The sequence below is a fragment of the Lampetra planeri genome, chromosome 59 (assembly GCF_965212315.1).
Source record: "Lampetra planeri chromosome 59, kcLamPlan1.2.h2, whole genome shotgun sequence".
NCBI classification, from domain to species: domain Eukaryota; kingdom Metazoa; phylum Chordata; class Hyperoartia; order Petromyzontiformes; family Petromyzontidae; genus Lampetra; species Lampetra planeri.
This window is the reverse complement of record NC_136165.1, coordinates 3,493,338-3,505,862: the sequence shown is the minus strand read 5'-3', so window position 1 is coordinate 3,505,862 and position 12,525 is coordinate 3,493,338. Positions and strand designations below refer to the sequence as shown.

The following is a 12,525-nucleotide window of genomic DNA, read 5'->3' as shown; positions in this document are numbered from 1 at the left end:
CAAAGGGAAACCCACTCGTAGGAGGGGCCAACACTCTATCTTTTACAGACGGGACAGATTGAGATTAGTCCACACTTGCTGTACTGCCTTCTGCTGGAGAGCCACGGTAATGCCATCTTGATGCACGTGGAAGGAAAGCTTCCCAACATTTGCGTGATCCACCGACGCCTCGCTGGATTTTGGGCTACGTGCGTAGCCACCACCCAACGGCCACCACCACAACGAGTAGAAACGTGCGTTTAAGAGTATTGGGCTGCTAGAAATGTCAACGTGGTAAGCCACTTCGTTGAGCTATCATTTGTGGCCTAGGCCGCTTCTGAAAATGAGCTGTAAAGCTCAGTGGGCTTTACCTGGTAAAATAAAAAATAGTTTATAGTTTAGATTTAAATTCCTCTGTTGATATGCAAATTCCTTTGTCAAGGCGTCCTTCCTCCCCTAACCCAGCTTAAATATACGCTGCCAAGCTTGGTGGTGTTCATTCAGACGCTGTCTTTCTGACAGACCTGTTCTTCACCTGAGGACGGCTGCTTGCGTCGTGGCCGAAACGTCGTGAAAATTGTATTTAATTGTAAATGTTTTATTATTTTATTATTTCCCTTCTAAGTGACTTTACCGAAAGAACCAATAAGATGAGTTTATAGTTTGTTTTAGAGTACTCGACAGAAGCTCCGGGTGGCACACCTTGCTTCGCGAGCTCCTGAGCCGTCTTGTTCAGGGCCAGTGCCAACGCCCAGATGGCGTCGTAGGCCAACGGGGCCTCCTGGAAGCCTCCTGTCTCCTCCGGAGTCTTGGTGAGGTTCTTCACCAGGCGACTGATGAACTCGTCCGACGTCTGCAAGGGAGAGTCGCGAGAGACTTAGGGCAGCAGCTTCCAGCAGTGCGACAACAGCGTGGCGGCCATTGATAGGGCCCAGCGGGGCCGGGCCTCCACTAGGCCCGATTGATGGCCGCCACACGGTCGCTAGGAGGGGCCGGGCCGGGCCTAACTAGCGAACATGTTCGAGACATTGCCACATTTCGGTATGAGACACACGCACTCGTCTACGCCGTCAGTGGAAGATTAAAAAAGCAGCCCAAACGCTGTGACCGTGGAAGCGTTACAAACGATGGGCCACACGATAATTGTTTTTTTACCCTTTTATCTGGCAACAAAACTGACACCTTTTTTACGAGGAGTCATGTTTGCATAGACCACAATACCTGCAGTCATAATGCAAACAAAAAACACTACTCTGATAATGTATGCACTGTCCTTGAAGTTGATTGGTCCACACCCGAGACAGCTTTTCTTAGAGCCTAGTCTCACATGGTGTTGGACCAGATGACGCCAAAAGGCGCACAACTCAAAGACAATGCACCATCAGAGTATGAGAGCTCGGGCTAAGCATTTACACCATTGGAAACTCATTTGCCAGTAGAAAAATATGATAATTGTTTTTTTACCCTTTTATCTGGCAACAAAACTGACACCTTTTTTACGAGGAGTCATGTTTGCATAGACCACAATACCTGCAGTCCGCTGTCTCGGGTGTGGACCAATCAACTTCAAGGACAGTGCATACATTATCAGAGTTATGTTTTTTGTTTGCATTATGACTGCAGGTATTGTGGTCTGTGCAAACATGACTCTTTGTAAAAAAGGTATCAGTTTTTTTGCCAGATAAAAGGGTAAAAAAACAATTATCATATTTTTTCTACTGGCAAATGAGGTTCCAATGGTGATGGGCCACACCTTGTCTATTTGCGCGCCTCTCCCGCTCATTCGGAGGAGGTAAACAAGCCGTCCCACAGCCTCACCCCAGAGGCCCTGGGCCTGGCTGTGACAAAAAACCTTTGGCAACTTGCCGCTCCCCTACAATAAGTCTGCAATTCTCCAGCAAACCACACGGCAGAAGAAGCACGTAACACTAGGGTGGCGAGATGTGAACTACCTCGTCTGGTATACAGTAGATCGTGGGTTCATGGGTTCGATTCCGACCCTGACACGTGTTTATTTGGAGTTGGCACGTTCTAACCGTGGTCAAGCGGATTTTTCTCAGGGTCCTCCGGTTTTTCCCTCCACGTTTAGAAACATGCGTTTTGGAGTATTTGGCTGCTATACATTTGCAAGCGATAAGCAACTTCGTTTAACTATCATTTGTGATAGCCAGGTCGCTTCTGGCAACGTAAAACATTATTTAGTTTATAGTTTAGTCCACGCTGTTACCATGTTCGAGACGCCGCGGGTGTTGGCCAGGTCGACCATGAGGATCTCCGTGGTGACCTGACCCTCGACAGCCTCCTGCATCTGCTCGGCCGTGCAGTTGATGGCCAGGTCGGGCTTGAGGTACCACTTGTCGGCGTACCAGCCGATGATGAACCACACGTGCTTCTTGCCGTAGAGCTTCTCCTTGTAGACCTGCGCAAAGGCATCGCGGCGGTGCGCGCGTACACGGGGCTTATCGGCGTTGCCACCTCCGGCACGTATCGCGGGGCAGATGACGATCTTGAGACACCAAATAGCGATTCGGCTCGACGTTTACTCGCCACACGGAAAATGCCGCGTTCGCCAGTTAACCCCCGGACGGTTTGAAAAAGCGAGATCCGTTGGCGCATCGGCACAGAGCAAGAACATTGCCAGAGCGGTCCCCTTACGGAGGAACAGAACGGGACAGAGGCACATGCAAAAAAAACGCGTAACCAACTATCATTAACAACATCAACTATAGTGTTCGAGCAACCCGCTTGTCCTTCGGACGTCACTGCATGTTCATCCCTCCCAGTCAGCCAGCAAGGTGTTTTTTAACTGATATAGAGCCCTGTCTCTTCCCACCTTTCTTGAGCCTTCTCTCTATTGTTTAACCTCGCACCTCCGAGAAGAACGGTAGGCTACGTACGGTGCGAGAGAAGTTCAACATACGTACACACTACCCATAGACAACACTGCCCATAGACTCAACACTACCCATAGACTCAACACTGCACATAGACTCAACACTACCCATAGACAACACTGCCCATAGACTCAACACTACCCATAGACTCAACACTGCACATAGACTCAACACTACCCATATACTCAACACTGCCCATAGACTGAACACTGCACATAGACTCAACACTGCCCATAGACTCACCACTGCCCATAGACTCAGCACTGCACATAGACTCAACACTACCCATAGACTCAACACTACCCATAGACTCAACACTGCCCATAGACTCAACACTACCCATAGACTCAACACTATCCATAGACTCAACACTGCCCATAGACTCAACACTACTCATAGACTCAACACTATCCATAGACTCAACACTGCCCGTAGACTCAACACTGCACCTCCGATTAGAACGGTAGGCTACGTACGGTGCGAAAGAAGTTCAACATACATCCATAGAGGTGCGGTAGCGAGATAGTCATTGTGAATTCCAGACCGTGGGTAACCGCAGCAGGGGGACGGGGGACCTCTCACGCGAAATGAAACCGGCGAGCGTCACTCACCTGACAGAACACCTTGCGCGCTTCCGTCTCGTAAAAGAGCCCGACGATAATCCTGGCATCCTGACGCTGAAAAGCAACGAAAGCGTGTCGGTAAGGTAGGCGTGTATGCTCAACTTCTATTGCGCCGCACGCAGCCCAACCGTGCTCATCGGAGGCGCTCATCGGTAACGCGAGAGGGTTCCCTCGTTTGGCTCGGGTGGCGAACGCGGCCCGGGCGGCGGGGGAAGTGCGACCGGTCACGTGCCGCAGAGGCTCGCGGTTCGGCTCCGGCAGGCCGCCCTGGTCAATGCCGCGGGGTGAAGTAACCGTAAAATACTACTCACCGTCTGCTTCACAGTGGATGCTAAAGATCGCACCGACGTCGTTCGAAACGAAGTGGGCTGTCGTGCGACGGCACCTCCGGTTGGCTACGTGCGGCGCGAAGGAAGCGAAACGTACATGCATGCACACGTACGGCGTCACGGTCTACATTTGCTAAATTTGAAGCATTTAAAACCTAAAGTCGCTCAGTTGGGATCACACATAGCAGCAATCATCGCACTTTACTGGCGGACTGCAAAGGGACAGCTGCCACTTGGGGGGGGGGAGTGGCGGTAGCGGCCTTTCAAATCATTGGAACCTCATTTGCCAGTAAAAAATATGATAATTGTTTTTTTACCCTTTTATCTGGCAACAAAACTGACACCTTTTGGCGTCATCTGGTCCAACACCATGTGAGACTAGGCTCTAAGGAAAGCTGTCTCGGGTGTGGACCAATCAACTTCAAGGACAGTGCATACATTATCAGAGTTATGTTTTTTGTTTGCATTATGACTGCAGGTATTGTGGTCTATGCAAACATGAGGCCTTTTAAATGTTTGAGATGTGGTGCAAGCCGCCCCCGTCACGTGTAAAGCGCTCTGAGATACCCCGGCGTAGAGAGCGGCTCTATCGAATCGTTCTCATAGCTGTCTGACGATCGATTCCGAAAGCAAAGTAAAAGCTGTTACTCGGTAGGGTTTCTGTTCAACTAACTTCAACTGAGTCCTCATTTTTGAAGCTCAAGACAACGGAGGAACTAGCTCCAAGAATAAAAGCAAAAAGCAGATGTAATTCATACTCTTAGGTTTTTTCGATAAAGTCACGTAGGTAAAAATAAATAATAAAGTAATAGCAAATATGATTTTATTATAATCACAGCTGTGACGGTCCCACCTGATGACGGAGACTTGTGTTGCCTCCGAAACGTGGTGATTTATTATTTTATTTATATTATTATTTCCATTATTTTATTATCTATTTTTACCTACGTGACTTTACCGAAAAAACCCTAAGAGTATGAATCCTTGCAGTCACGAAAGCTTCAAATCTAGATGTAATTCAGCCAACGTTATTTTGATTTCTTCTGCATGTGTGTTGAACTTCTTTCTCACTGCACGTAGCCAACCGTGCTAATTGTCGTCTTTTCACCAGTTTCATTTCGGCTGTGCCATCGGCGTCGGGTCATCAGCTCGTCACCCCGTGTCGCAAAATAGATCCCCTGGAAGGAGATATCACCGATCTTCCGGTGACCTCTCATCCACACTTACTGGGAAACTGAACGCTCGCATGCAGCCCGATAAACAGACATGTTCGTCGCATGGCGGCAAAACCAAATCGTGTAATTCTCCAGAGCTGCAGTTGTGCCAATTTAAAGTGAAAAATTCAAATTGAACGGTGAAATTTTTTTTGTGTGCGGTCACTGGTGGCCGGCCTGGGACCATCAACTCACTACTCCACCTGAGAAGTCGGTTTAATCATCGGTAGATGAAACATGGATTCTAACCTACGGTCCCCAGCGGTGGCAAGCTCAAGAGCCCTGACCCTGCCCGCATCCCTCGCGATAAAGATTTCGAGAAACATCGTTCGCTGCATTTTTTCATTCCAATCTCACGACCGCCCGCAAGCGGAGAGCGCCAGACCGTTTGATGGAACGGGCCGTCGCCACGGCAACCGAGCTTAAACGCATGGGACATGAACCAACCGTACCGTGGTAAATATAAAGATTTAATGCGGCGTCATAAACATCATAATCACCATTGTTGCCGTGGGATTAGCTTGACGGGGGGGGGAGGGAAGGGTGGCGGGGGACCAGAAGTGTTGCGGTTTGATTAATTGTATTTTGTATTTCGCGCTCGGCTCTGTTACCTGGGGAGGAGGGGCCCCTCCTGTTCTCTGCATGCACGTTGTGACAATTTAGCGACGAGCGAAAATTGTCGCGTTTCATCTGGAGTCACTTTCCCCACCGCGCACTTCCCCTAAATACTCGAGATGCAGGAAAACCAAAATGACACCGCTATCGTCTCTGTCCCTGTGAGCCGCGTCCTTTCTCAAAGACGCTGGCGATGACGGCCTCCATTCCAATTTCCAGGATCTTAAACACCCAAGAAAGGTGGCAAGGTTGCAACAATGCATCGAGACAGAGGGTTTGTGGGTGTGTCCCATGATGCTTTGCAACAATGTTTCATCTTGTTGTGTATTATTTATCAATGTCGTTGCCAATGACGGAAATGTCACAGGTTGCAAGGTGTGCACAGTAAGAATGCGGAATGGAGGTACGAGGCTGCATTTGGCCAACGATGTTGCCGTGCATTCGTCCACATTTGTCGGGGGGTATTGCTCGTCTGGGAGTGGCAGCGACGGTGATGGAATGTGTCCCGGGGTGGTAACGTCCACAGTTGAGATGGAGCGACGAAATCGGTTTAATGCGCACGGTCGAGAGCACTGGACTGCGAGGACCGTGCTAGCAAGATTATTACATTGCAGGACGGTGAGTGGTGGTAGTGGCGGTGGCTTGTATATATGTTTAACTTCTTTCGCACCGTACGTAGCCAACCATGCTAAATCGGAGGTGCGCAGGCGGCTCGTCGAGGCATTCATCCAGCAGTGGATTAACCATGGCCGATGATGATGTGTGGTCGTCTGATCTCGATCCAAGTGGCTTCTCCAGACTTAATTATCTCCGCCAAAGCCAATTGCGCCTCTAATCCTCGAGTGAGGATTAACACACAGCGGGTCTTGCTGCAGTTCGATTGACTTAGAGGCACGAAAAAGCGTAAAAAAATCAATCCCGCGCTGTTAAAGAGAGATAAAAACATTTTGTCTGTACAGCCACAGCCTGGTTTACGAAGGGATCTCGGGTTTAATTAATATCGGGACATTTAGCGAACGCCGCAGGATGGGAGCTTCGCAGGATTGCAAATACCTTTAGCGAGAAAGACTTCGACCCCCCCCCCCCGCCGCCTCTCGTGCTCTACAATAAATGAGGAATACGTAGTAGGATTTCGCGCCAAATACTATCCATAATAAACGTTTTTTTTGGGTTAGATCGCATAAATATAAATGGTCACGTTTGTCACGTGAACAAAACGTGCCAATTGGTCACGACTCCAGCACACCGGCGTGTTGGAGAGTCAACCCGCAACATTTACAATTTGAGCACTGTGACTTTTTCGCTGGAGGATTACCGGCTTCATCAGGCGATTTTGCCAAATTTGTTTCAAGAAGTCTTCCTGTTTCTTGTCTTAAATCGCGTAAAAGGGATGTCATCATCGTGAGCCCATCAGGCGCGAAGACCAGATAGGGGTTAAACGAAAAGGCGAATAAGGATGCCGCAGCTGCCGCCACCACGGAGTAACGGTTAGCCCCCCTCTGGGCTTAGAACGCGGCGTTCAAGCGACCGTAATCGCAGCTGGGCAGGCAAGCACGATTGGCTCGCAGCTACGATTCGCGACAGCCGTCAGCGGACCCGCAGACTTGTGGCGGTGCGCGGTGGAGGCTCGATTCGGGACTCGGATCTTTTACGTCCCCTTTTACTGACGTCTCCATTGGATGGTTTCAATGTTTTTTTTGCGATCTTGCAGATACTGCCCCTCCTATTAGCCTTAGGCCCCTCCTATTAGGCTTAGGCCCCTCCAATTATCTTCAGACCAATTCTATTAGCTTTAGGCTCTTACATATCCTTAGGTCCCTCCTATTAGCCGAAGGCCCATCCTAAAGCCTTAGGCCCCTCCTATTAGACTTAGGTCCCTCCTATTAGCTGGAAGCCCATCCTAAAGCCTTAGGCCCCTCCTATTAGACTTAGGCCCCTCCTATTAGCCGTAGGCCTCAAGTATTAAACTTAGGCCCCTCCATATCCTTAGGCCCCTCTTATTAGCCGAAGACCCATCCTAAAGCCTTATGCCCTTCCGATTAGACTTAGGCCTCTCCCAATAATCTTAGACCTCTCTTATTAGTCTCAGGCCCCTCCTACTAGCCTTCTGATGGGTGCGCCCCTGGTAGTCTATCGGCAGGGCGCGCGTGACCTTCAGTGGGACTGACCTTGAGGTTCTTGACTGCGATGGTGGGGTCGGACAGGAAGCTCTGGCGCACGCTGATCTCGATGCCGGCCTTCTTCACCTCGTCCTCCAGGTCGTCCAGCGTCTGTGAGAAGCGGTGACAAAGCGCACGAGGGCACACAGGAGGTCTCGATTGGTGAGCAGTCCCCTGCGCGGGGCCACGCCTGGCCCACAGGGGGTCCTGGGAGCGGCCGAAGCCGAGCTAAACTAAAAATGAACTATTTTTTTCTTCTTGGTTCTTTCGATAAAGTCACGTAGAATGGAAATAATAAAATAATAAAAATAATAAAATAATTCTCACGACGTCACGGCATGCCGCGACTCTAAGCAGCTTAAATATACGCTGCCAAGCCTGGTGGTGCCCATTCAGACGCTGTCTTCCCGACAGACCTGTTCTTCACCTGAGGACGGCTGCTTGCGTTGTGGCCGAAACGTCGTGAGAATTGTATTTTATTATGTTTTATTTTTATTATTTTATTATTTCCATTCTACGTGACTTTACCGAAAGAACCAAGAAGATGAATCCCTGCAGTCACGAAAGCTTTAAATCGAAAAATAATAAATGATGATTGCTTGTGTTGCAATCGAAACGTCGTTGGAATTTTTATGATGTTTTATTTTTATTATTTTATTATTTCCATTCTACGTGACTTTACCGAAAGAACCAAGAAGATGAATCCCTGCAGTCACGAAAGCTTTCAATCGAAAATTTAACTATTTTTATTTTATCACGTGTCCACGTGGTGGCCAAGGCCGCTCGCATGTTCAAAGTCATCGTGTTGAGCCGAGTGAAATTGTTTCTTGACCAAGCTCTGACCATCAACTCGCCATGCCCTTGAGAACTGAGTTATGATCACAGGTAGTGGGTGAAAACTATGAACTAATCAACTATTTTAATTTTACCAGGTAAGGCCCACCGAGTTATATAGTTATTTTTGCAGAAGCGAACTGGCCACAAACGGATAGCACAACGAAGGGGACTCATCAAGTGGAAATGTATTGCAACCAAATAATCTAAATCCATGTTGATTCTAAATGTGGAGGGAAAAACTGGAGGATCTATATTATTTTGGTCTTTTGGTAAAGTCACGTAGACAGGTTCAACGAAAATAACAAAAAACAAAACTGGAGGATCTGCAGAAAAATCCACACGACCACAGAGAGAGAAACATGCAACCTCCAAATACACAATAAGCGTCAGGGTTGGGATCGAACCAACGACCTCCTGTATGCCAGGCAAGGTTTTTAACATTTCGCCACCGTGGCACCCCTGAGAGATAATATACGGTTCACAGAGACATTGAGATGCTGATTAGTAAAGATGAGCGAGAGATAATAAGGGATGAGAGATGACAGGGATAAGGATGAATGAGATGAAAGAGTTGAACAAGATATGAAAGTCATGTAGAAAGATGGAGATAATGGAACTGGAGACGAAGAGATGAGAGAGATTAGCGGTCACATTCACGAACCGTAATGGCATCATTCTGACTGTTAACAAGAGCAAGTGGGGCTTGGACAGAACATAACCACCGCGTGAAGGGCCATGCTTCCTTCTTTTTCTTTTTTTTTACGATCAGTGGAAACAAGAAGATGCTCGGTGTAGTCGGTACTTTGCTTCGTTCATCATTTAGTATTTTTTTTTTAATAATAACTTTGCTTTATGTAAACCCACACCTCTCGCTCACTCTCTCGCTCGCTCTCTTGCTCGCTCTCTCGGTCACTCTCTCGCTCGCTCACTCTCTCGGTCACTCTCTCACTCACTCTCTCGTTCACTCTCTCGCTCACTCTCTCGCTCACTCTCTCGGTCACTTTCTCAGTCACTCTCTCACTCACTCTCTCGCTCACTCTCTCGCTCTCTCGCTCACTCACTCACTCGCTCACTCTCTCGCTCACTCTCTCGCTCACTCTCTCGCTCTCTCTCGTTCTGCACGCAGCCCTTTTCGCAGTCCGACGGCCTCCGACGGGTAGCTCATATCAGCATGCAGAGCTCCCCGTCATCTGCCACCGAGCACACGGCCTCCTCCATCGCCCACTGCTCCTTGAAGGCCGGCACGGCGTGGGTCAGCCGCGCACGGCGGAACTCCAGCCCACACACCCTGGCTCCGCCCAGAGCGCGGAAGATGCCCAGGCTGCTGGCCGGATGTTTCCCTTCCAGGGCCACCTTCCTCGCCCTGTACATGGCGAGCTTGGCGTACGTAGCCGACGAGCACGTTGACCAGCCCCTGAAGATGTTGGGGTCCGTCGCCCTTTTGGTATCCAAAGATGAGGACCGTCGGGGAGAAGTGGAGGCTGAACCTTAAGAGGATGTTTTCTCTTGCTGTGAATTCCAGGCTCTGATTCAAAGTCCTAACCAATGAGCTTTAGCCGTTTCGATTTCTCATGCTTCGGCTCGGCCTGCTGTTATTTATTTGACTGAATTGCTGAGTAAGCCAGGTCGGTGAAATGGGAGAGGGGTGGGGGTCGGATGGGAATTTGTGGATCTCCAAAGTGTCATCTCATCTGATGAAACTGCAGAACACAAACGCTTCCCCTCCCTCATTGTTCGTAAGCTGTGGAATTCGGCTCTGACTGCCCTGTGACAGAGCCAATCAATAAGGACGCTGTTATTATGCCAACTGGCTCAACAGAGTCGCTCGTTCTTTCTCCCTCTCTCCCTCGGAGGGATTAATTGCTTAACATTTTTTTTGTCCTGCTGCTAATACCTAATTTCAGACGTGTATGCTTAAGGGAAAAGGCACGATTGGAAGAACAAAAAAGAGTGCGATACTTCCCTTTTCAAATCATTATTACGTTCCCCAACCGCAAAAACAGTGCGTCAATGTTGCAGAGGTTCACGGTTCGATTCTAGCGGCCGCCCTGGTAATTACCGCGGTTGCTATAACCACTGTAATACTATGCAGCGTCTGCTTCACGGTGGACGTTGAGAAGATCCTGTGACGTCATTTGCAAGAGGAGGCCATGTCTATGCCGGCACTGTGGTGCACATTTGCCAAATTCGAAAAAGTGCCCCCATGTTTACACCATTGGTACCTCATTTGCCAGTAAAAAAATATGAAAATTGGTTTTTTAACCTTTTTTATCTGGCAACAAAACTGACACCATTTTTTTACGAGGAGTCATGTTTGCATAGACCACAATACCTGCAGCCATAATGCAAACAAAAAACATAACTCTGATAATGTATGCACTGTCCTTGAAGTTGATTGGTCCACACCCGAGACAGCTTTCCTTAGAGCCTAGTCTCACATGGTGTTGGACCAGATGACGCCAAAAGGCGCACAACTCAAAGACAATGCACCATCAGAGTATGAGAGCTCGGGGTAAGCATGTGCGCCTTTTGGTGTCATCTGGTCCAACACCATGTGAGACTAGGCTCTAAGGAAAGCTGTCTCGGGTGTGGACCAATCAACTCCAAGAACAGTGCATACATTATCAGAGTTATGTTTTTTGTTTGCATTATGACTGCAGGTATTGTGGTCTATGCAAACATGACTCCTCGTAAAAAAAGTGTCAGTTTTGTTGCCAGATAAAAAGGGTAAAAAACCCAATTATCATGCCCCCATGTTACAAGCGATTGGGATTATACGGAACAATACTCGCTCCCGTATTGGTGGACTAGCGCGCCCCATTGCAGGCCAGGTGCTGAGTCACCTTGCACCGCACGGGGACAGCTGCTCCTGGGGGTGCCCTTTCCGTGTTTGAGAAGAGATGAGTTCCAAGTCCATTATCGCGTGTGTGCCTCGATGCGGGAACGATGCAAGGATCGATGAAGGGACAATGAGAGAACGATGCGAGAATGAGGGAACGAAGATTGGAATGATGTGAGACTGATGAAGGGAATGTGGAATCGATGAATGGATCGATGCAAGATCAATGCGAGAATGATGAAGGGAACAGAGCTGTATCGATGCAAGATCAATGCGAGACCGATCGAGGAAACGATGAATGGCACACGGTGGAGGAAACCATGATGGTTCAGTTAAATTAATTTTACTTTGATTTACCCTGTGAGCCAATAAGCTCTCAAATCGGGTTTCATCAACAACAAAAACAACACCGGCCATTACCCCGGCATCCGCACAATTCACGGTAAAACAAGTAAATAATAATTCTAGATTTGAAGCTTTCGTGACTGCAAGGATTCATATTCTTAGGTTTTTTCGGTAAAGTCACGTAGATACAAAATTAAAATTAATAAAAGTAAAATAAAAATAAAATAAAAATCACGACGTTTCGGAGGCAACACAAGCTTCCGTCTTCAGGTGGAACCGTCACAGCACGATTGCTGAATCAAGTAAATGAAAAATTCCAAGAAAACAGTCCTTGTATATATACTGATTGAGGGAGGGAGGAGCCAAGGTAGGCGCTGAATATTATTTCTCTTACTTGATACAGCAATCCTGCTGTGACGGTTCCACCTGAAGACGGAAGCTTGTGTTGCCTCCGAAACGTCGTGATTTTTATTTTATTTTTATTTTACTTTCATTAATTTGAATTTTTTTACCTACGTGACTTTACCGAAAAAAACCTAAGCACAAGTTAATAACGAACAATAACAGCTAACGCGAAATACAAAAACTGACAGCAACTCATAACCGCAGGGGAACGATGAAGGGCAACGCTCACCGATGTGAACACCTCGGATGTCTGCTGGATGGTGGCGATGCGAGTCCAACCCCACTT

At 48.2% G+C, this 12,525-nt stretch overlaps 1 protein-coding gene across 1 annotated transcript in view; it reads right to left on the bottom strand.

The window, feature by feature from the left end:
- Positions 1 to 12,525, bottom strand: part of GABBR1 (gamma-aminobutyric acid type B receptor subunit 1) — a 90,639-nt gene that overhangs the window by 19,030 nt on the left and 59,084 nt on the right. The window contains exons 3-7 of the mRNA XM_078618711.1: positions 12,469 to 12,525; positions 7,823 to 7,924; positions 3,485 to 3,550; positions 2,207 to 2,398; positions 682 to 832 (exon numbers count right to left, since the gene is read on the bottom strand). The exon at positions 12,469 to 12,525 is cut by the window's right edge and continues 114 nt beyond it. Coding sequence (XP_078474837.1) covers positions 682 to 832; positions 2,207 to 2,398; positions 3,485 to 3,550; positions 7,823 to 7,924; positions 12,469 to 12,525 — 568 coding nt within the window. The remainder of the gene's footprint in view (positions 1 to 681; positions 833 to 2,206; positions 2,399 to 3,484; positions 3,551 to 7,822; positions 7,925 to 12,468) is intronic.